We start from the raw sequence: 25,052 nt of genomic DNA, 5'->3' as shown, positions 1-25,052 counted from the left end.
ACTTGTGGTTCCCTTGTCTAAAAGTCAGTGGCTTTATTGAATGGGATTTTGTTAGATGTCTGGAACAGTCTGAAGAGATTTAACATTTTTTCCTACAAGATAAAATCATTAAATACCCCACAGGTGAACTTTCAAGCTTCTGTGTGTCTTTAAAAAAAGGTGGCTGCTAACACATGGCTAGATGAGATTACAGAACATCCTCACGCCGAATATGGCTTTACAGCCTCGTAGTGGTAATGACGTTAAATTATGTGACCATAGCGCAGTTCATCTATAGCCTGACATTAGCGTTTTACTTCTGGGGATTGCATTTAGCCTTCAAAAATCCTAAAAGATGTGTTATTTGTAATGAACTGATGATATTTTCTGCAATAATATAAAATCCAATGAAAAAATACCATCAGCTCTTTTGTAGAGGAAACCAGGGTGACACTAACTGTCGAATCAGCCTACAGAAAAAGATCATCCCTGGGTCTCAGTGCTTGACAGGCTGAAGTGGTTCAACCACAGAATTGATATAAATATATGTTAAAATGTACAATACATTTAGACGCTTCATACATTTCACAGCAGAAAGGACCTGCTTTCTCTGGAGCTGTATCCACTCATCATTTAACACAATCCTCCCCTCTTCAGCTTAGGTCGTAGATGTACGGCCCTCTGTGACTTGTGGAGGCTGTGTAGCCATTGGCCCTTATCTGCACCCAGCTCTGCAGATAACCATAGTTAAATTGGTCGACCTCTATATTTTCATTTACATTTCTGTCTCTTAAAAGTTGCAACAAATTTGAAGAAGCGTAGACAAATCTGTACAATCAATACAGAGACAGCAACTTATTGAGACTGCCTCAAGATCCTCATCATCAGGAGTGAGTTGTGCAAGGGAAGTCTCCTTTTATACCTTCACCTCTTTTCCCTAGCTCTGTCCTCCAGAGAGACGAGCTTAATCAGCTGAATGGCCACGCAGAGGAGGCACAGTTCTGGTTCACTGTATCTCCCACAGAGCCTACCAGGTCAGCGCTGGTTACTTCTTTGCTAACCTTGTCTTCTTCACTAATATGGACTCAAGAGGGCTGACTTCACAGGGGCTGTGATGCATATCCAGGATCTGGAGAAGCATTACTTAGCACCTGTAGCGAGAGATAGGACTTGGAGCGAGGCTAAAGGGTCGTGGACACATTTTCACTTCACTTCTTCCCGTTGTTTTCCCCTGCAGATGCTCACTGCTTTGTCAGATTTGCTGCACTTTTGAATCATTTATCAGGACTTTGCTGGACACTGTAGCCCGTCTCGTTTGACTCTGCTGACCGTTGCACCCTACTGGCTCATTTGGTCTCTTCACAGTCGATGCTTTGATGACCGTATTATTCAAATACAAACTTTTCAGTCTGGTTTGGGTAAACACAGCTGTATACTTACTATGGATGAAATCACCTGCAACAGAAACCCAAAGGATCATCACCACTTAAAAATGTGTGTGTACTCTCAGCTTTGTACTATTTGATTATGTACACTCCACCCCAGTGGGGATACATGAAAATTATAGTGCTGACAAAACCTCAGCAATAGAATCGCTGCATGGAAAGAGATAGATAAATATAGCTGAAGGAATTTGAGGATTTCAAAGCTGTTTCATCAGTCTTAAGATGCAGATATCCAGTAACAGGCTCACAAAGCCTCAAATGATATCTTTGACAGTTTTGTTGATTAGATATTACCACAGAGGTTAAAATCAAGGGAATTACTTGGAGACAAGCCTGAGAGTTAAAGCAGCTGTATATGACATTCAGAGCATCAATAAAGCAGCAAACTATTTATATAAGACAGTTATGAGATATAAGATGTAAGATATAGTGGAGTAATCTGAGCAGAGAATGATGTCACACTACCTCTTGTGTTGTAATCTGAGCTTCTCTGTTTTTTGTTGTGGTAGACGGTCCAGGGTTCATGCATGTCAGTACATGTGAGTCCCTGTGGGTTTTTTCCACTAGCTAGGTTGTCACCGCTGCTCTGCACCGCGTTCATACAGTGATTACCATATTATGCCATCCCAGCATTGGTGCGGAAGTGTTCAGCCTGTAGTTTCCAGGATTTCTTTACCTAGAATGACAAAAAACATGACCCGCCGTACTCTGTCTCTGATGCATGTTCACTTGGAACGTGAAGTGAGGGTCTTGCATGACAAAATTACATATAAAATCAGTGCAAAGATGCAACCAAGGAACACAACAAGTGCTAACCAATCAAACAGAGAGTAGCATAGTTGCTCATAGACATAGACAGAAGTGTAATTATACCTTTGCCATCCAAGGAGAAAAAAAAGGCCCCCAGTTCCCCTTTTATCAACACCCTCAACTTTGTCAGCACTGTTGCTGTTGTGAGCACTGTTTATGGAGTTAGTACTTTTATCTGCCGACTCTGCCACCTCCAAGTTGAGAACTGTGTCCAGACCATTGATCTAATAAGAGAGCTGGCTGCAGCATTGGAGGCAGAGCCCCGTTCATTTTTATGAAAGTTGCTCAGCGTTGCATAAAGCCAAAAAAGTTCAACTGCTGCCTATAAAATTACCTGGATGATTGTCACTGCTACCACTCTCTTTGGCCTTTAGAGCAGGCATACAAGACTTCCACCAGACGACCACTGGTGTCGCAATCTTCGCAGATCCATTACGTTGTATATAGTCACATCTTAAGTTAGTTAAAATGAGCAAAATACATTTTTTATGATGGCATCACAAGCCAAACCAAGGCTGACGTTCCTTTGTTTATATTATCTCTAAAAGTCTGTGTGCCACCTCAAAGTTTACATCCCCATCAGGCCAACTAAAAGGGCTCGGCAACAGCAGGAATCGTGGCACGCAATGGGAATTTGAAACAACTTAATTGGGGAGAAAATGAGGAAAAACCTGAACTAATCAAATTATATTTTTATTTTGTAGAAAGTTGCACAGCAGGGGCTGATTTAAATCTTACAAATGTTTTGTTTGTTTGATTTTTACACACTTCTACACATCATTTTGTACAACACTTGGGTCATGATTTCAGACACTTCTCTGCTTTCTTTGTGAGTTTCTAAAGGCCAATCTATGTTTTATTTCAGAGCTTCACAAACTTCAACACTGCGGTGGTCTGAGTCGTAACCAAACCTTAACAAAGTAGGACATGCATGGACATACAGGCTTTGATCAATACTGACTGGCAAGCCTTGTTCCTTCCTCTTCTCATTACTATTTCTCTTTCTACCTGTTTTCTCCTATCACTCACACGTCCACTCGACTCCCTCGCCATAGCTCAGAGTGGAGATGTGGACTTAGTGCTTGGGAAAGGACAAAGACACCTTGTCACCTGGCGTAATGAAGGACTAATGAGCTGTTCAGACCAGCTGTAGTGTTTGCGGCTTCAGCTTGGCTGTTATTTCCCACTGCTGGTGGAGGGATGTTGCTGTTAGTGTGACACTGTCGACTTTAGTGTAAAGGGCACATTACTGCTGTCAAGCTTCACTGACCACCTCATCTCTGTAAGCAGCGCTGGATTCAGCAGACTAATACCAGGTTGTTGGTTGGGGGCAACAGTTAAGGCTTGTACTTATCCTTTATTTGACACAGAGCAACAACTTGTTTGGTCTTTATTGGCTTTTATGTGAATTGATATTCATGTAAAAACATTGTTTTCTCAATCTTTAAATTATTTAACCCTTCAAACCGGAGCAAATTGGTTTGATTTCTTTGAAAACATGGCAAGAAATGTCCCACTCATTGCAAGAAATTAGTAAAAGGTGATAAAAAAGACCTGAAAATGTGTGTTTAAAAAGGGTGTGTGTGTTTAAAATGTTCAGCACTTTTTGGAGTATTTTCTTGTGTATATTATTTCAGGTAATTTTCTTGCAACTTTTCACCAATTTCTAATATTTAGGCCATTTCTTGATAAGTTGCTTTGTTTTTGCAAGAAATCAAACCTTTTTGCTTAGGTTTTATAGACAACTTATAGTCAACTTCAGACACTTTTTGAGATTTTGGTGTATACCATTCAGATGAGACTATACTGTATATACATTTAGCTGCCCACAGTGCCTTCCAGGTGGTTTCTAACATATGGTAAGCAAGATGGCATCTAACAATTACAGCCTCTCAGCCATTGATTAGCTTCAAGTCCCTTTTAGAGCCACTGCGCTTGATAATGATTAATGTGATAATTACGGAGCATATCCAGTGCAGTGAGGCTGTGTTTTTCTTCACAAACTTGTCAACTTATTTGAATTGCAATGGGTTATTGAAGGTGAAATTTGCCTTTTTATTATGGATATCTAATTTTTTGATGGCTGCACTTGAAAAACGAAGAGATGCATTGCACATCCGTTCCCTGGCGGAGCAGGCACCAACTGCTGAGGAGTCAATTAAAAGAGAAAACACATCAAAGGCTTCTCTCCTTTTCCCTAATTTCAAACAAAGGAGGACCCAATGGCAAGGGCACACAAACAGGTGGTAATCCCTGTCCGCCGGTGCACTCGGGTTGGGGTGGGGGGGGGGGGGGGGGGGCATTCACATCCTCACTCACCCGCTCTCACTGACTAATTGCCCAGCCTCATGCAACTCGTGCATTGACAGTGATATGAGTTCCAAGATGATGCCCAAACCAACCCTTGTCACGCCTTGGACCGCAGGGGCTGCATGTGTTTCCATGATAAGGCTCATTGCATTTATTTCAAGCTACTCATTAAGACTGTGTGCCTGAAACTCTTTTTTTCCATTGTGCTCTTAAAAAGATAGAAGCCAGGGGAATGATGCAAAAATATGCCCCGTGTGTCAGGGACTCTGTAAATTACAAAATTAGGAGGCACAGCTAGAGTTTATTTACAGAGAAACGAGTGTAGAGCAACAACTGCATGTGAGATTCAGGCAGCGTCTACTGGCTTAATAATGTCATGATATAATCATGACAGTTCTCTTGTAATATTTTGACATATCTGAACACAACTTGTAAAGTGGCTGTCACAATAACTGGCATACCAATTAAAAACTAGTGTTATCAATGTGTGTCCTATGATGAAGCAGGATACAGTCAGCGCAGTCATGACTTTCCTTTGTTGCTTTGATTTGTATGTGTTTAATTCATTTATGTAAAGTGTTTCCTTGTCCTCTCACACTATTTTTCTCTTTTCGTTCTGTCTTCTTTTTCCTTTTGTTTGAGGATTCTGTAGTCTGAAAAATAAAATATGCACGATTAATGAGTGAAGGAGAAAATTGTTGTGATGTTGTTAAACTTCTTACAGAATGGTAGGCTGAAAATAAAAATGACCAAAGAAAATGTTGAAAAAAATGAATTGTCCACAGATTATATGGAGAAAGATTCCTCCAAAATGTTTTGTTTGAAAGACCAGTATAAGATTCCAGAGAGAGCTGACCTTTTAGTTTCAGAAATGTTTCTTATTCCATCATGGAAATAATTTCATTTGTGGATGATGTGGGTGATAACACTTCTTCCCATGTTGCCTTTATTCATAACAGAAAGTAACAGTAGTTATTGTGGGGGATGCTGGATGATTCAGTATGTATTGATCAGTTATGGAATTGGATAGACAATATGGAAAAAAAGAGCAGGCTGATGAGAAAGACACTTATATAAACAAATTATTGTCTCTTAGTCAAGAATTGTGTGTACATTTTTCTATAAGTGAGTTTGGTGAGGCATTTCTCAAAAGAAGTCAACATTTGTTTTCTCTGAGAATCTGTGTTTGCTCTGTATAAAGAGCAATGTGCTGAAGATATATGGACTGAACTGTTCATGCATCCATTTAGAAAGAAAAAATATGAATAAAGTGCTGAGAATTATATTATATCTAAAAAGCAAAGATCCTTGTGTGCCCAGCTGAGAGCTGGTGTTTTACCACTTACTGCTGAAACTGAATGTACGACTGACGGAGAGGGAAAGTGGATGTGCTGTTTGACTGATGTAAAAAAATATTATCCCCTATCTCCCTTTAAGTGGGAACTGTGCAATACTTTGTTTAGTGTGATAAAAGTTTATATTAATTTCGTAAATATGGATGATGCTCACAGACTGAGATGATTGTTCAAATATGAAACATTTAACTTGTCTAGTTCTTTGGGGAAAGCTGGGGAGATGAGAGTATAAAAGCTCTGAGAATAAACAGCAGATAAACAGCTATAGTTGCACCTCTAGCATCAAGTTTGGATATGTCAGTCTCTGCTAATTATATGCATGTACAGTGTATTTTTAAAATACACTTATAAGATTAACTACTTTTTGGGCTTTGGGTTTTGGGCACAAAGTTCTCTGAGTAGGTTTAGAAAAAGATCCCGGTTTAGGTAAAAATTTTGTTGAATTTTGGTTTCACAAACTCTGGGTGAAAGTCCTGTGTTTGTTATAACCACCTATTGACGCAACCTCCCTGTCCAGACTTTTTTGCTCATTATACTGCATCAGTTGCTATGAGTGTCTAATATTTCCACTGATGGGTTTACATTGGAGTTAGTTGAAAGCCCAGTGCATCTCGTATAGACTTTTGACTGTATAAAGACTGAAGACTCAGGATTGTAGATTGAAGTCTCACTGTACAAAGATGAAGCCAAAATGTCCTGGATATGGCCTCTGCCATCTTGCACTCGTGACATCATTTGAAGCCTGTGTAGCGATCTCCTCAGTGTCAAGCTCCCACCCTCTCATCCATCTGACCACCCACAAGCAGCGCCATTGATCCCGAGCACACAGATTCAGATTCAAATCCCCCTTTCTAAAGCATCAAATAACTAATCAAATCCAATCGAAATATCAGAGTTATTAGAACTATCTAAAATGACACAAACCGTCTTTTGGAAAAATGTGTTTGATGCATGAATTTATGTTTTGCCAATATTCAATCCACTAAAATAGAGGGGGGCGGGGTTTATGACCTATATTACAGCCAGCCACCAGGGGGCGACCAAGATGACGATGCTTGACTTTTGGGGAGCTGTTATGTCGTCCATCGTTTTTATTCAGTCTGTGATACAGACACTGAAGGGAGCCTTGTGTGTCGGTATCAAAGGCCAAGTGGGGGCGTGAGCAAGGGTCAGTAACCGGTGACCTGAAAGGGAAAACAGGCTGTTCATGATGTAGCTTTTTTTTTTTTTTTTTTTTTTTTTGGCTTTGTTGTTTTATATTTTATACTACTGATGAAAAGACAGACTTTCCGGTTAAGACTGAAAAATGATTTACATACTACAAGATGGACAAATGGTACACATATGTTTTGGAAAAAGGCACAAGTTTGCTGGTTTGCCTTGCCCATCCTCATTGCTTAAAATGTCATTTACCTCCCTTTCGCTCTCTGCTTTGATATTTAGGCAAATTATAATTAAATTTCTTAGTACTGTAGTAGGGCCTCCTGTTTACAACCCCAAAACAATGTATGTCCATTTTCTGAATATGACAACTGTTCCAATGCTTGGCAATATTCTTAATGTTCGGTTTTCTTGGGGGAAAAAAAGGACCAAATATATATAAATGTAATAAAATCAATAGATTATTTTACTACACAGTGAACATTTTGTAAACTAACAGCGTCTTATAGTCTCATGTGGGTTGGTCCAGACATTTGGCTTGACACAGAAATAATAAGTAAGCTAAACTATAAAAAATTGTTTCCATTACAGAAATTCGAAGTCCACCCAGACCCGATGGTCAGCGTCGCACATATGGCCTGTGCCGGTGGAGGGGTGTGGATGGCGTTCTCCGAGGGTTCCTCCATCCGTCTCTTTCACACAGAAACACTGGAGCTTCTGCAGGAAATCAACATCTCAACACGCTCAACGCTGCTGAACACTGGTACTCACACATCACACTTGATCCTGACCTCCATTTTTCGAGGTCAGCCTCTGTCCTGCAGAGCAGCTGAAACACTTCCTCTGGTGTTAAAAAAAAAAACTACAATTGTTTTTCTTTGTCACGATTTATTGTTTCAGAATTGAACCACAAAATTTAATTTTATTTGTCACATTTTTTGTCTTTACCATATCAGAGCAATCAGAGGGCTCTCCTCCCCAGAGTGGTATTCTTGTCTTGTCCAAGTCACTCCTTGGGTCTTGCACTCCGGGGACTGACCTGAATAAGTATCCATCTCAGGCCTTTGCAAAGCCATAATAAAGCCATGGGGTGAGAGATAGGGATTAATAAAAAGAAATAAAGTCATTTAGGAGCAGTCAACTGGCAGCCTTTAAGATTTTCATACTAAGGGTTCCCATGGAAACGCTCTTGTCTTTCTTTAAACGTCCACGCTTCTGTGGTATCATGCCCGTTTTACCTCATTTTCTCTGTGTGCACCTCCCCACTTTCCTCCCTTTTGAGTTAATATTTCCCTTTCTTTTTGTCCCACTTTCTCCCTCGCACTCCATGTTTCATCTCATCCGCTCTGCTTTAAAATCCTCTCACCCCCCGTTTCACTTCTCTCTGCAGTCCGTTTAGGATGCCACAGATAGCCCATTACTTCCTGTGTGTCTCCCTTCATGATGGATGAAATATTTATCAGCCAGTGTGGGTGTTTTCCCCTTTTTGTAGAAAAGAAAGTATGGTAAACAAATTAGTAAGCAATGAAGCATACCTAAAAGTGTCTAATGGTGATAACTGCAGTACATGTGACTCAGTGTCAGCCTGCCTCAGACGTGTTCACGCCACGGCACGTGAGCTATCAGCTAATTCATTCAGTACATGTGAAGATCACTTTGAGCTTCGGAGGGTGGTTTAAATGCATCTGGATTTGGAAAATTCCGTCCTTTCGTTGAGTCACACCAGACTGTGATTGATGTATTTAGAGCAATACTCAAAGCTGTGGTAGCACTTCATCTCATCAGAGAAAAAAGATTTTCTCTGGTGAGTTGTGTAGAGAGCAAAGAATAAAAACAGGAATGTTTCATACACCAAACTTTTCTCTTTTAGATCAAAGTTCCTTTCTTTTTCATTCAAGGGGAGACTTAAAGGAGAGCAGACTCCTATGGCCGTGGTATCTGGAGAGAACTGGTGACCCAGAGGTCATTTTCACCGGGCGCCAGTGCTTCCCCTTGAAATATGCAGCAGATTTGAGGGAGGGTGACAGCCTCAAGGCTTCGCCCAGGGGGGAGTTATGCGGGGAAAAGAAAAAGAGTTGCTCAGCTCATGTCTTTGGGGTCCACAAAAGGAAGAGGATCTTTGACTTAAGTTGTGATTTGTTGCGCTCACAAGAGAAAAGAGGATCCCCCCTGACACTCTACAACCACAGATACTGCACATGAAATACTGATAGTTCCTCTCTATCAATGGGTCTCTGCTCCCCTAGGTTTCTCCTTGACTTATGCTAGGACATGCAGTAATGATATACCCCCTAATCCTTTCCCCTTAATGTGATTTATACTCAACAGGGAATTCCAGTTGCAGTAAACAACAGAGAAGTTTCTGAGGCAGAGGAAACTGCTGATCTCTTCTCTACTAATGCCTTTAATAGTTCTATCCTTAGGGTGAAAAAATAATATTCCAAAATAAAGTCCTCTGTGACATATCACAGGGAAACATTTATCTTTGGAGACATCTCCTTTTTAAGGCAAATACCGGCTTCCACGATAAACCCACTACACGCTGAAGAGCATGTGCATCGCTGCAAAAATTGGAGGTGCAAGATTGCTCGAGGTTAAGCTATACCTCCTTAATCTCAAGTGCCTTTGTCATTATCCCTCTTTATCACTGTTCTTAAAGACAATGCCAGGCGCCCACATCTTCCGACTTAACTTCAGATTTCATGGAGTGGGTGTTCATGAGCATCACTCTCTCAGTTAAACTCTGTAACCGCAGTACAAATAGACTCTGAGGCGATGTGAGCAGGTGGCAGACAGTTTCGAGATAAAGGCCGGTCTTTGCCGCCGCTGTGACCCTCCAAGGTCTCCACCTAAAGGCGTCTGCTCTCTGTTTGCTGAATGCGCTCCGCTGCTCTGCCTCCACTTCCTCCTCCACGCACGGCATCAGCTCCCACTTCGGGTGATTCATCTCTGCACAGCAAAATGAATTAATCAATGACTCCGTTGAGCCACTCGTGCAAATCATCATAATCTGAGCATGACACAGAACAAACATGTAAATACAGCTACCCATGTAAATGAGCATTCTCTTAGTTGCGATCACATGAGTGCTGGTGTAATTCAATTACGGTTGCCATGGATATTATGGTAAATGGTTCTATAGATAACTAGGCCACAATGGGAGCCAAGCGCTGAGGGACCACAGAAGGAATGCAAAAATAAATCCACAACAAACAATGTTTTTCACTCCTTTTGTTAAGTGGAGACAAAGGATGTGCATGTATAATAAGAGTCTGCAATTATCCCCTCCCCGTCACTAACGCAGTGCTGCAGAAACAGCTCTGCAATGGAAAAACTTCACAGCACAAAACTTCTGTTGCATCACGCTCTATCACAGGAAGAGAATGTGTACCTTTATCCAAAGAAAATCACTGCCTAAAGAGACACTTTGCTGACTTTCAGTTTTGTATCAAAACAATTTGGGCGGTATGTGTAAATGAACTGTGGTAAAAAAAAATTCCCTCCATTTAACCGGTGTCTCTCTCAAACTCGGGCCAAAATCCGATCAAACTGTAAAACTAAGCAGTGCTGATTGAATTTAAATGAAGATTACATTACTGCACTGTCTATCTCTCATCTAAAACGTTCTTAGGAACACATTTAAAACCCTGTTTAGCTGTAATAGCGAGAGTTTGTGAACAGGAAGTGGGTGCCATACTGTTCCTGCACTGAGGCCAAAAAAACTGAGATTAAATGGTACAACTAAGCAGTGCTTATATTATTATTAATTATAAACCAAGATTCTGCTACAGCGTTGCATATTTGTCACCTCAAATTTTTATCCTCATCTGAAGTTATCAAATCTGACTGCTTTTGCAGTACTTTGTGCAGCAGCACAGAACCATTCACGGTGTTATCATACGGCAGCGGACTGTTGGATGGCACCTGCCGCGGCAGCATGATACGCATGTACACGTACATCTGATGTTTTTGTTCAAACTGTTGTTTTTGATGTAATCGTGTGATTATTGTTTTTTATTGTAAGTGTGGAGGCATAATCTGTGCAGCACTCAGCCAAAGACAAAGAATAAAAACAGGAAGACAAATTACCCCCACTAGGACAATAAAGTATATCATATCGTGTCGCGTCGTGTCGCGTTGCGTCGCGTCGTGTCGTGTGTGTCGTGTAGTGTTGTATTGTATCGTGTAGTGCCGTATCGTATCATATCGCATAGTGTTGTATCGTATCGTATCGTATCGTATCATATTGTTTTGTATGATCAGCATTAGTTGAGAACACGGTCGGATGGTACTTGTCATGTCCACATGATGCACCGCTAGACGGCGTCAGGTTGAAATGCTGCCAGTAACAACATAATTGGCACTGGTTGCCATGTGCTTATGTTGCCTAAACATGACCACATACAGTCTCATCCCACCATGTGCATTTGTTGACATCACAGTAGTGCTGTCCCGAAATGCTAATAGCATATGCAGAAGGATACTTAGAGCGCAATATGTAGATGTAGAAGGTCACTGACAAAGCAGCAATATGTGACGACTTGGGATGAGAACGTGTTGGTCACCCACCTGGGGGAGCGTTTATTGGTCTGGTGCGGTGGTGTGCATTCTAAAAGTAAAAGTGTCCTTTGGCTCTGTTTTCTCTGGTCATGTAGCACCAATTTCAAAACTACTTGCATCTTTCTACTGCAGTGATATCCTAGTTTTATGAAAAGGCTATCTTTCCAGCAGTGAAATACTCCCCTAAAGGATAATCAACAAGCTCTATAAGGGAAAGAAAATCACCCTGAATGTCTTCTTTCCTCTCATTAACAGAGAACTGCAATAAAAACAAACACCAACCTACAACCTCTCATTGAATCTGATTAGCTGCAGACAGGAATAAACAAACAAACCTACGAACTAATGAATGCAACTTTGTCTATGTTTACATGTGATTCATACCAGCAGGTCGACCTCTTAAAGTTGCAGTGTACACACAAACTATTATATAAAATATGTTAATTTGATTATTTACATATGTGGTTCACTCTTAAAATAATAAGTCATTGTTAAATTTCATGCCACTTGCAGACAGATATGTAGTGCTCTGTTTGAGAGATGAGTCATAGACTCACATTGTGCAAATCTGATGAGTTAGAGGCACTCTCTGAAATGAAATTATTGACCTCAAAGTAAAAACTTTGAATGTTATTGACACTGCAGGTCTTTCTCCCCAATCTGTTTAATAACTTTACTAAATATTTAACCTAAAGGCGTCTTGTTAAAGTGTTCTCTGGCTCCAGGTTGAGTCTAAAGGTATGTTCAGACGAGGGGTGTCACAGTTTGTCACCAGTAATGACGATCACTGTGATATTTAATAAATGAAATACTAATATCATGCTCATAATACACATATGATAAGATTGTGTAAATAATCCAGCGCCTCTTAAATCTTTTCCGTTCTAGCTTTGTCTACCTCTCCACCTTCCCACACTCTTCCTACACTCTTTTTTGGTTTTGTCTTCTTTTGTTTTTTTCTGGTGCCCATAAAACAAGACAAAACCCAAAGTGCTGATGGCATTTTTTTTTTCAAATGTTCTATAGACATTGCAATTATATTATTATTTTTTCCACCATGATCCTGTAGTGAAAGTGAAAATTTTATGACACAGTGTCAGGCAGATTTTTTGTTCAAGTGAAATCATTTAAGCTAGTGTGGACGCTTATTTTATTTAGTGAGAAATTTTCCTTGTATTTGGTCTGAACAGACCTTAACTAGTAATAACAATAATAAACTTTACTTTATAGCACCTTTCATACAAGAAATGCACCCCAATGTGCTTTAAAACAAAGACATTGCACGCACCAAGTGCTTCACATGAATAAACATAGAAGACATAAAGACATTATAAAGCCGGCATGTAAAAATAAGAGAAGAATATAATATCAGATCTCTCCTTTAAACAGCCCACAGTGATTTTTTTGTATTAAAATGAAGTGTAACACAGATTAACATTTTGTTCATTCAAAATCATCACTCTCTGTTATTTCTTACAACATGAAACTTTCATAGGGTTGAGCAATATTTTGATAATATATTGTGATATGTAGCTAGTCTCAGACGTTATATCCCAGTGCTTTCATAGTGTTGTCTTATCCTGGTTTTAAAGGCTACATTACAGTAAAGTGATGTCATTTTCTGTAATGGCAGCAGTTTCCTGCTGCCATTATTTGCCAACTCGGTTGCCAACTCGGTTAGGACCAACTCGGTTTTTGTATCCACATTACTGATGACTATTTATCTGAAATCTAATTTTGTAAATGTTTTGTGAAAGCACCGATAGTCAGCCCTGCAATAATATCACAATTATTGACAATTACCTTGATATTGATACCAAGGTATTTGGTCTAAAATATCATAGTATTTTATTTTCACCATATCACCTCGTATCGCCCTTAACATTAGACATCAGAGTGAAAAATTGTACCTATTAGTGTAATTTTCTGTTCAAACTACTGACAGAATGTGTACAAAACTTATCAGTTGTTCTGGATGATTAGATTCGTTTTCAGGTTAAAGTTGAGTGTGTTTACTGCTTTTTTAGGACATTAAACTAGAACATGTTCAAGGATCATGTCGCTCTGCCATTAGCAGCAACAACAGTTGCAAAAGGTCAGTAAGATGTCTGACACAAAATAATTGAACACACCCAAAAAAGCCCGAGAAGAAGTCTGATCTAATAAAAAAATGATTGAAAACACCTGTGTTTGTGTGCAACATGCGCAGGTAAGGTTTTGTTCAGAAGACTTATAATGTCAGTATTTAGAGTAGCTTCAGGATGTCTGTCATTTTACCAATAAAAGAAAATTTCTCTGCATGTCAGTTTTGCTGTTACAATGGGAGGTGAAAACTTTAAAGCTCAATATTTCCAAACCTACCCAGATATCAAGCAGAGACATAAAACACCAGCTTCACAGTCGGGTTTCCTACTTTGTGCTTCTATAAGTTTTTCTTTCAACTGGGTCAGTAGCAAGTAGACAAATCCAATTTCTCATAATCTTATGTAACCCAGAGCCCTAGGTGGCTGTGCTGTGCATGTGTTGAGCTTGTCAAATACAGATTGATCACAGAGCTTAAACATTACCCAGAGCAAGCACTGATAACCAACAATCAAAGTATTTTTCACCTTTTTCATCACACTAGGAATGAACAGCTTCCAAAATACAGTGTTTTGAAGGAACTTCTGGAAATAATAAAATCAATTGGAGTTCATAATTCACTCTCTAAAAGATTGACCACGAAGTCTGTAGAAGTTGTGTCCTTTAGTCAACGGGGAGCATATTTTATGCTATACAAAAAAATCTTCATACTCTGTCGTAGCACTCTGTGCTATGTGTAATTTTATAACAGCAGGTGGTGGAGAAAACTCAAATCAATTTTCTATGTTCTCTACATTGCAGGTCAAAAGAACATGAGAGTCACGAGTCTGCTGATTTGCCAGGGGCTGTTGTGGGTGGGCACCGCCCAAGGCTTAATTATCACTCTTCCAGTTCCCAAACTGGAGGGCATCCCCAAAATAACAGGTATGGATCGGACGGGGCCGGCTGACTGTGATTGAACAGCCTCTCGAGAGGTCAAAAGGAAAAGCAAAGAAGTTATTTTTCATGATAGAAAATTACTCTGCACTGCCCATTATTGAGGTCACACTCCACATTTTTCTTGTGGCTCCAGGAATCACTGCAAATATTACCCTGCAGGCAACACACAAATCATGCTGTATATATATATATTGTAGCTGGGTAATTTAAAAACTGCCTGACAGCGTTTTGTTAATTATGCCAAGTGAATGAGGTCTTTAGTTTCCCACTCGCACAAAACCTTACACCATGACCACCTTATTCCCAGCTAGTTTATTGAATGCTATGTGAAAACAGCACAAACCTGAGCTTCTATTATTAATGTTACAGCAGCAGCATTTAATAAAAAATACAGTTAAGTGATGTACAGCATGACCAAGGGCGCAAGTCATTTTCAACCCATGCAGTTTGTGCTGTGATTTGCATAAAAAGATTTAACTGACAATGATTTGGACCCAGTCACAGTGCATATTTTTACTCCTACCCTTTGCATTTGGGTCGCACCTTGCCCCTCAGAACCAGGTTACAATGGGGGTTGGTTTAAATCTTCGTCTACGAAACGGGACAACCCTTCAGGATCCTGTGTCATCTCTTTGCTGGGGTTTATGTAAAGAGACAAGACGAGTGTTGCTGCAATATGGTGATTTCTTTTGCTTGGGCAACATCCAAGCAAAAGGTTCGTTCACATCTTAAGTTTCACACTATGAATCGATCAAACAAATCATCAAATTAAAAAAAACATTGATTCATTACCAGACAACTAGTGGTAATCTGCAGGCTAAAGTTAGCAACCTGTGCTCATACCCTGCCAGTCTGCACTGATATTAGAACAGCAACGTCGCTGCTGGTCTTCAGTTAACAAGGCTCCCGCAAATCCTTAAAAAGCCTTACAAAGCATTAAATTCATTCATCTAAAAATAAGGCCTGAAATGGTATTAAAATGTCAATCTTTCAAAAGTTTTTTAAAGGCTAATTGAATAATGTTTTTACAAGTACTTTTCACTTTAAAAAATATATATGTGACAGAATGCCCTTCTCATTAATGTCAACAAATTTTTATGTTACACTAAATATTGAAAAAATGAATAAATAAATAATCTTAAGTTATTGAACTCTCTTCTTTTTTTCAATTTTGGTAATTGTAAAATTAAAAACATTTTATTAGTCTACATCCTACCCATAGACGTGAACATGCTAAACAAAGGGTTAAGGGCTGAACGGTAGTGGCCGAGGCATGTATTTGGCTTTGTACTTTGACATTTAAATAACGCGTCTGCCTGCCTCCGACAGGAAAGGGAATGGTCTCTCTGAATGCCCATTGCGGGCCGGTGGACTTCCTGGTCGCCACCTCCAGCACTCTGTCTCCTGACCTGCTGAAGAGGGATTCTGTCGCGGACGGCCCAGACTCCGCCTTCGGTGGCGAGGACCGCAGTAACACGTCCTCTCAGGAATCCCTGCAGCAGTCCTACCAGGAAGACGGGAGAGGCAAAGGACGCGGCGTTCTGCTGCAGTACAAGCTGCGCTCCACATCAGGACTACCTGGACGGCCGCTGACGGCGCTGGGCGACGAAGCGTCTGACTCCTCCCTGGAGTCGTTGGAGCACAGTGTGGAAGATGGATCTATCTATGAGCTCAGCGATGACCCTGAAATGTGGGTTCGGGGACGTCCTTGTGAGAGGGACGGGGGACGCAGGGACAGGGTGATCTCTGCGGCGGTTATCTCTGGAGGCAAGGGCTTCCGTAGACTGAGAAAGGGATCAGAAGCAGGTACTAGGACAAGCGGCGAGGGTTTAGAGAATATTCTTATGGTATGGCAGCTCCCTCTGACGGTGTGATATGGAAAATTTACGCTAAGGTGACGGGTCTTTACAGACGTTTACCCGGCGCAGCCTTGAATCAGGCGCTTATAAATTCAAGGGATTTGAATAAACATGTATGATGTAACGGCGTTGCCGATGTCGTGGAGCTTGAGGTGATTTAGCCTGCGGAATAAGGACGTTAAGACGTGCTGTTTACCAGAGGTACTGTCTGCCTATAGGACGCTTTGAATGTTGAGGGTTGTGCGTCATCGCCCTCTCAGCCCTGCCAGAAGCCGACACAGATTAGTTCCGTGTGATTGTCTTGATCTGGTTCCTCTTCTCGCCTTCGTTAAGATTGATATGCCTCAATTTAACCTCATCACTGCGGCGTCGGCTCGGCCACATTTATTTTATGCGAAGGACTCGTGTGTGAGCGGCCGTGGACAGCACGCCTTTCACAGGCAGCCTTTGCTGAATCTGCCATGCTCTGCAGAGTTAGAGATGGACATCTTTTATCTGATCCTGTGGGAGAGATCCCATCTGTTTAGAGCTGAAAGCTGGGGACCTCCACCGCATCACAAAGCACATTAGCATCACTTTATTAGCTTTGCCAGCCTCTCTCTCATCCCATACAATGTGAATGTACGATACTTCTATTGTGTCTCGAAATTGAATCTGTGCTCTCGTAAAAAAAAAAAAAAAAAAACTATTTCATTTTTCCTGTTTTGTTGCAGCTGTTGCAGAAATGATTTTTGGTTACGAAAAATGGGTCGCTTCCAAGATCTTACCATGCCTTTATTAAAGAGGGTCATGGTAGAACAGAAAAAAACAAAACGGTTGTGAGACTGCAAAACTGTTTTTAAAACCACTGATTTACAAAACAAACGTTTCACCAGTCAAAGACATTATTGCTCTGCATTACAGAATCTATATTTGCACTGTAGAAATCCTGTAATTATTACAGAGTTATTGAGGAAATGAAACTTCTTGGTGCCACATTTTAGAGTATTATCTTGCCCAAGTACTGTAAATACCAGATATCGCTTCCATTATTCACCGTCATCCATCAGAGAGAAAACAAATGTGCACACAGAGTTGTTTCGCAGCTCACTTTAGCTGGAAACTCCAGTTACACATCAAAAGCAAAACGCTACAAACGAATGATGTAATCAAAGAGCTGCAGCAAACGGAGGGAACCTGAGAGAGACACTGATGAGCATGTTTACGTGCACATCAAATTTCATTAATATACAATATGATTCCGATTAAAAATGGTGTTGTACAATACATAGCAGAAGGGTCTGTGTTACAGTAACAGGCACTGATGTGTGTTATCTCTGATATTAGCCAGGACGAGACGAGTCTGCAGGTTTTATTTGCTCTGGCAGATGCGTCTGGTCCTCCTCCTGTCCAGACAGATTTCCAGACAGCTTGGCTGGAGTCGGCCAATCACAGCCATGTTTTATATGGTGTGTGTTTCAGATGTCTGACAACTTACGGAAACTTGTGCGAAATATGTGATGATGTTTTCTTCAGCCGCGCGCCCTCGTGTTGGCGACACCACAGCTAAATCTGGCCCACACCAAAAGATCTAAACAGATGTTGAAAAAAGTGAAAGACTCCACACATAAGGACATGTGGTGATAAAATGAACAGTTCTGCACCTAAAGTGTGTGAAAAGCACATTTTGGCCAAAAACAGCACATTAAAAGATTCCATTCACCAACAACCAGAGTCTCGACTCTCGAAACTGCAAGTCTCACATTCAGACGAGATTTTCGAGTGAACAAACGAAGCGGACGACTGGCAGGAAGACCTAGCTGTTAGTTTTTGTACGACGGGAAAAGATGGGTGAAGTCATTAGACGGTGTGTACATGTTACAGCACAAATTGGAAGATGTAAAAAAAAAAAAGGAGGCGCGCTGTTGAGGCGTTCTTGAAAACAAGTTGGCTGCAGCTGATGTGGAACTTTATGTTTAAGGACTATTTTCATATTCTGATGGCAGAAAGGTGTGCACAGATATGTTGGTGCTGCACCATCACAGCTCATCGCTGCACGCTGTAGTCGGTTTCATCAGTCTGTTATAGAGCACTATGTCAGGTTTCATCGACCTGATTGGTTTTTGATGTACGACCATTAATGACGCCCGTTGGAAACAGAAAATGAAGGGAGGTTCCAGACTAAAGGCCTTTGCACACCGAGTCGTTTTTTTTCGCACTTCTAAAAATAAATACGACCTCAGGTTGTGTCAGTCACGTTTACATACTGACTCCAAAACTTTCATCCGTTGTTAAAAAACTCTCAGAACAGGTTGGATTTCTGCGCAGGTGGAGACCTTAGACTACATTCAGTAAACTTTGTCCCATCAGCACTTGTTTTCATGCTAATATTCAGTAAATTCTTCTATGTTAATGCAAATGTTACTATTTTATGATCAAATTTTGAGGATGCACATAAACAGCTTGTCGTGGCTTTTGGGTGGAAACCTCATATTTCCATTTTTGATTTTAAGTTAAAAGATCACATGGTCTGTCTTTAACCTAATAGGCTTATTTATAAAACCCTTTTAACCACATTTTAATAATAAAAGTCTCGAGGCTTTTTGCAAGCTCCTTTTTTCTTTTTTTTTAACTTATGAAATATTGAGTTTTTGAAAAAACAACAGGAGTTTGTTGAATGGGAGCTGGTATGAGAAGCACTCAGTGGTACAGTGTTTGAAGTGTTTGCTTCATAACTTCTTAATTAAAAGTTATCGTAGCATTTTTCAGCCTGGACGTTTGACATTGGCATCTGTTTTGCACACAGAAGCAAAAGTACATATCTTACAGCGCACATTTTTCACAGCATGTTGAACGAGTAGGTGGAGTATCATGCAAGTTTCCGAGTATGAACACAGCTTTGTGGATTTTCAATAAACCGAGCGATGCTGAAGGTTATGGTATATCATTTTTCTCCACCTCTATCTCTACTTAGCCCCTCCACCACACGTGGAATCTCATCTTATCCTTTCATCACAGATGAAGCGTAAAGTTCATGTTTTTGTATTTCCCTGAGGCACATTGAGGTTTATTTTCCCTTTTCTTCTCCTCCTCACAACCGAAGTTCAAAAGCATTTAAACATCTCGCTGTCAGCCAGAATCATTCAAAAAGGAAAATATACGATGATGTAAACCGTCCTTGGATGCTGTCATCTAAATGTAAATCTCAATGTCACGTCAGAAACGTATACTGTTAATTCATGTGAGATTGAAAGCCGCTGGAGCCACAGCGGCCCTGATGGTCACTATAGAGACAGTTTGTTAAATCAGTGTGTGTTCACAGAGTTTCATGAGCTTCTCCGCCAACAACTGAGATTTAATCTCCAAAGTACGGTGACATTTGATGGACACTGACTCATACATTTCATTTGCTCACACTTCATGTGTACAGGTAATATCCATGCACTGAATATTAATACTTATGAATGAACGTACTGTACTACTAATTAGATCTGTTACTGAACTAATTAATCCCTTTTGAAAAGACGACTGCAACAGTGTTGATGTTTTAAATGAGACTGTATAAGACCGTTTATTTTCCTGTGGTGTTAAAGTTTATTACAAGTTGGTTCTTTTTTTTAATGTTTTTTTTTTTTTTTTAAAGATTTGGCCATCAGTTATTACAGCACGTACTCTACAAGCAAACTGCTGAGATCTGAGAACAAGGTGACATTTCTTAAAGAAGAAACGCAAACAGTCACATGATCAAACAGGTTTATAGACCCTGGATAACCAGACTTATTTGGAAAAAAAATATCAGGAAAATATTTATTTTATTCTCCAAAGTGAGTGTTGAAATGATCCGTCACAGTTTATAGACCAAGCTCGAGTTCCAAGCTCAACTTTGACATTTCCAAACCGCTGAGACCTTCAGTTGACCATCTGTTGTACAACTGTGTCGTCTTTGTAATATTTTGGCTCCGGATGCATATTTTCGTTCAAAGAGAGTAGAAACTGAGCCCCACCTAAACCCGACACGCATTCTGTTTTTATGTTAAAACCTGACCTGAAACTTAAAGGAACAGGACTGAAGTGTTACATTTTTCCCTGTCACACAGTTTTTATCACCATAGTTGCACCTTACCTGTTTACTATGATTTCACGAGGCGCCTTGTAAATCACCATCAAAAGGCACAAATGTCACACTCGCAAGTTACGAAATGTCATGCAGTTATTTAAACAGAGTTTGAATAAGTGTATATCAAGTCAAACCTTTCTGACCCGTAAACATATGTGTTAATCAGTGACCCAAAACCGACCCATAAACCAGCAAACCAGAGCTAAAGTTTCTTTCAATAACAATCTGCCTGTTGTTGGCTATATTGTCAGTCATTTTCAGTAAATATTACAATATAAATCTTGTTTTTTCTGTTTATTAATAAAACGTAGGAAGATAGCTAGGGCTCACTCGTCTTTAAAGTGGTTATGTCTTGAGTATGATCTTGAGTGCACAGCTGATACACTACGTGGTTTGTTTACAAGAGCGCGCAGCTGATAGGTACAGTTATTTGTTTACATGACGTTACAGAAGTGCATTTTTAAACAATTCAGTGTGGAAAGAGAGATGCTTGCTTACTTTTAGGACACGGTGTTAGCCCCTCAGGCTGTGGGTCAACCCGCACATCGCTACCACAAACTCATCTTAAAGTGTAACAGCTGTTAACTAAACTACTTTTATTATCCAAGCGTCATGGTTTATTTGGCGTTATTGTGAAGGAAGGTGATGGCATCCACCATGGATGGCTGTAGGGTTTTTCTCCTCTGTTAAAGCAAACTTCCAGCAATTCTTACGTTCTGTTAGCTGCTGCTGCTGGCTGGAAAGGCCAAAATGCCCCGAGCAAGCACACTGAGTTTCGAGCAACGTCCTAACAGGTCCCATCGGGTTCAGGTCAGGTAACCACACTTTAGTTTACGACCTTTTTGATCATCTGACTGTTCCTTTCTCAGACTTTGTAAGAGCAGCATCTCACTGATGACTTTGGTGAGTAAAATTACAATAACTGATTGAAACGATGGCCAGACCTGCAAGAGTAAGGGTACAAAACACAAGTAATAAACCAGAATAATCCTTTGAGCAAAAAGTATTACGCTTCGTGCCATCTCAGGCATGTGGAACCACAGTGCTCATATTCTTTTGGTACAATATTTGAATGTTAATGTCTAAACATTGTCTAACAAGCTTATGCTGAATTAAAAACATGTTAAAATGTGAGTTTGGTGTGTTTTTTTAATCCAATTTAGAGTGATGCTGGTTGATGCTGTTTAAAGTTACAGTAGTTTAGGTTTTAGAGATATGCTGTATATTATATTTGTAGCAATATGATGCAAATGATGTTGCACTTTTGCTGCTTCTCTATGACTCAGCAGCAGAAAATCCCATCTTTGATGTATCGTTTGGCTTATTTTCTCACTTTTTTGGTTATTCAAATAAAAAAAAACTCACCTCTGCATCTGCTGGAGGCCAGTGCTTTAGAAAAAAAACTAATATTTTTGTCACATAAGAGTAAGAATACAGGAACTGAAAAAAACAATGTTAAAAACAATGTAAATGGTAATTTTATTCTCATCGGTGTTATATTATTAATATCCGACCCTCTATATCACATCTGGGTCATATCGTCTGCTTTATTTGTCTCTTAAAGGAGAATTTATTTTGCCAGTTTTTGGGTAATTTCTTCTATAGTTGCTCCATTGTCCTCTTTCCATGTTTTGAAAGAAATCAAGGGGTTCAACTGGTAAAAATACTGACTAAAGCAGTTTCACATTGGAAAACAAAAATGTAAAAAAAAAAAAAAAAAATGCTCTCTTCACGGAGGGGCTGCTGATCTCTGTCTGACATGAAAATGCGAATGCTCCTGTCTCAAGCCAGTGTTTGATTTGTCCGTTCTGGGCTACTGTAGAAACATAGCGCACCAATATGGTGGACTCTGTATACAAGGACCTGCTCCGTATGTAATAAAAACAGTTCTTATTTTCAGGTGAATATAGACATTTATGATATTGTATTTCATTTCAGCCAATATATCGTTTGAGACCTTGGGCAACATCCCTTTTGCTTGTGTTATTTTCAGTTGCCTTTCACAAATATTTAAACCTTTGTACCCAGAGCAAATTGGTGCGATTTCTTTCAAAACATGGGAGAAAAAAAGCAAAGCAGCTTGGTAAGAAATGTTCCACAAAGTGCAATTTATTCATAGATTCAGAAAATTGTTTTTAAGGAAAAATGTCTAAGAAAAAAAGGGAAAAAAGGTACGGAAAATATGTATCTCTAAATATCATAATTTCATATATAAAATTATTATAATTTTTAAGCCCTTTTTCCAGTTCATTTCCTTCTTTGTGACTTTCTGTGTCTTTTTTTTTTGTTTGTTTAACTAATTTTCAGTTAATTTTGTTTTATTAGGTTCTTTGGTCATTTCTTCTGTTGTTACACATCACCTTTTCCTCATGTTTTTGAAAGAAATCAAACTAATTTGCTCAGGCTTAAAGGGTTCAGCTACAAAAGCGAAACAAGATTTAGGGAATAATAGCATCCTAAATTTCCTTAAACTGACATTTCTTGTCAATTTTAGGCAAACTGCACTTTCTCTGAGTGCAGTTATGAGTAACCTTAGTTAAATGATCACCACTGAGATTTGGCTTTATGCCTCTTCACCTTCATCTTAGGTGGAGTGCCAGCGGCTTATGTCGTCGCTGGCACACTACACTTGAGGGAGACGAGCGGGATTGTTACGAGCGAGCTCAAACTGCAGGTGAAAACACACGGGGGAACCCCTGCCATCCTCCTCCTCCTCCTCCTCCTCCTCCCCTCCTCTATCTCTCTCTGCTTCTCTTCATCTCTCTCCCCGCCTGTTCCTTTATCCTTCCTTTCTCTCAACACGTGTCAAAGAAGTCTGCACAGAATACAGATCCATCCATCATGCTAGGAAGTAAAGCGTAGTGCTGTTTCCTCGTGACCAATCATCAGGTCAATGTGTGCTGTTGCCCTTTGACCTTAAAGTTACATTAATAGCCTCCTCCTCCTCCGAACTCCACGTGGAGCAGTCAGGCCACATAAAGGCCCCCCTTTGGCGCTGACAATGTCACATCAAGTGGCGTGGTGCGGGCGGAGCGAGCCGCACATCCACTAAAATCAGCCTCAGCAGCCTCCAGGAAATTATCAGGAAAGGTCAATGAGGAGAGAAACCATAGATGATGTAAAAATATCAGTCAGATGGAGGTTCAGGTGTGTGGAGCAACATTTAGATAATTATCAGGACCAGATGAGGCTTTTAAACATACTGCAGTTTCATGTAAATCACCTTGAGGCTGCATATGAGATGTATTTTTATATGAACACTAACAAGCACAGATATTTGTTTGTTTGTTTGCTTTTTCACTTAAAGGGATCCTATTATGCTTACACGGATCATATTTGTATATAGTATATATACTGCTATATATACTATACTATATATATAATAGATAGTATAGTATAAGAGATATTTGTATATTTTCTTTACATGCTTTGTGCTGTATGCTCTTACCATCTTTTCATTTTTAATTTATTTAATTGTTCACCTATCTTTTATTTTTTTTTACTGTTTTATCTCATTCTTCTTGTTTTCTTATGTGATGTGATGTTGTCTTCTTATTTTTGCATTATTTTTTATCATCTTTTATTCTTATATTAAAAATATATATCCATTTGGTACTTAAACTGCCTTTTGAGATTTGCCTGTTTTATTCCTTTTATTTGCTTCTTTCTTGCTGATCCTTTTTGTGTGTGTGTGTTTTCTATATAAGTTCTATATTATTGTTATATTACTTTAAAAAAAGACTGCATGCATTTAACAAGCAGAACTTTATTTTGAAAAGACACAATGCATGTGAGGAGTGGAAATTGACGCGTCCCCGAGCGTCCAAAACTGACGCTGAAGTGTACTGAGAGTGGCGTATTTTGACCAAGCATCAAGTTTTGATGATTTGAGAGAGAGAATGAGTGTAAATCAATGACCAGCAGATGTGTGAGAACGGTGAGTGAAGTCAGCATCTTTTTATTTGTTTGTGTTGTTTGTTAGATTGGCGGCTAACTGAAGTTCGTGTTTGTAGGACAAATGTTTGCCGTCAGACATTTCACCATGCTAACGCTGACTGTGCTCCGTGCACTGGTGTCTGCGTTGTGCTGCAGAGCTCATGTTTCTTCACTGGTGTTGTTTTGAAGTCTGTTTCCATGTTGATATTTTTTCTCTGTATTACAAAGCAATTCATGTATGAGATGTTCTTAAAACTTGTGCAAATTGTTTTGACTTCTTTCAAAATCTCGGTTAGAAAGCAATGAGCAACTTCATAAGACACGGTCCCTAAATTAGCAGGAAGTTAGTAACAAATAAATAAATAAATAAAATACAATTTTAAAAAGTACTGAGTACTACGCAAAAAGTAATAGTAAAAATGACCCTAAAAATACATTTAAAAATGAAGGAAAGCAACAACAACAACAAAGTTTATAAATGTTTTTTCTGTAACATAATCTAAAATATATGGTTATAATT

At 39.7% G+C, this 25,052-nt stretch overlaps 1 protein-coding gene across 1 annotated transcript in view; it reads left to right on the top strand.

The window, feature by feature from the left end:
- Window positions 1–21,701, top strand: part of arhgef10la (Rho guanine nucleotide exchange factor (GEF) 10-like a) — a 122,293-nt gene extending 100,592 nt beyond the window's left edge. Inside the window, exons 20-22 of the mRNA XM_042509431.1 lie at window positions 7,652–7,823; window positions 14,504–14,626; window positions 15,971–21,701. Of these exons, the coding sequence (XP_042365365.1) occupies window positions 7,652–7,823; window positions 14,504–14,626; window positions 15,971–16,515 (840 nt within the window). The 3' untranslated portion in view covers window positions 16,516–21,701. The remainder of the gene's footprint in view (window positions 1–7,651; window positions 7,824–14,503; window positions 14,627–15,970) is intronic.
- The last annotated feature ends 3,351 nt before the right edge of the window (window positions 21,702–25,052 follow it).

The sequence above is a fragment of the Plectropomus leopardus genome, chromosome 2, assembly GCF_008729295.1.
Source record: "Plectropomus leopardus isolate mb chromosome 2, YSFRI_Pleo_2.0, whole genome shotgun sequence".
Lineage (NCBI taxonomy): Eukaryota > Metazoa > Chordata > Actinopteri > Perciformes > Serranidae > Plectropomus > Plectropomus leopardus.
This window is presented reverse-complemented; position numbering and strand designations above follow the sequence as displayed.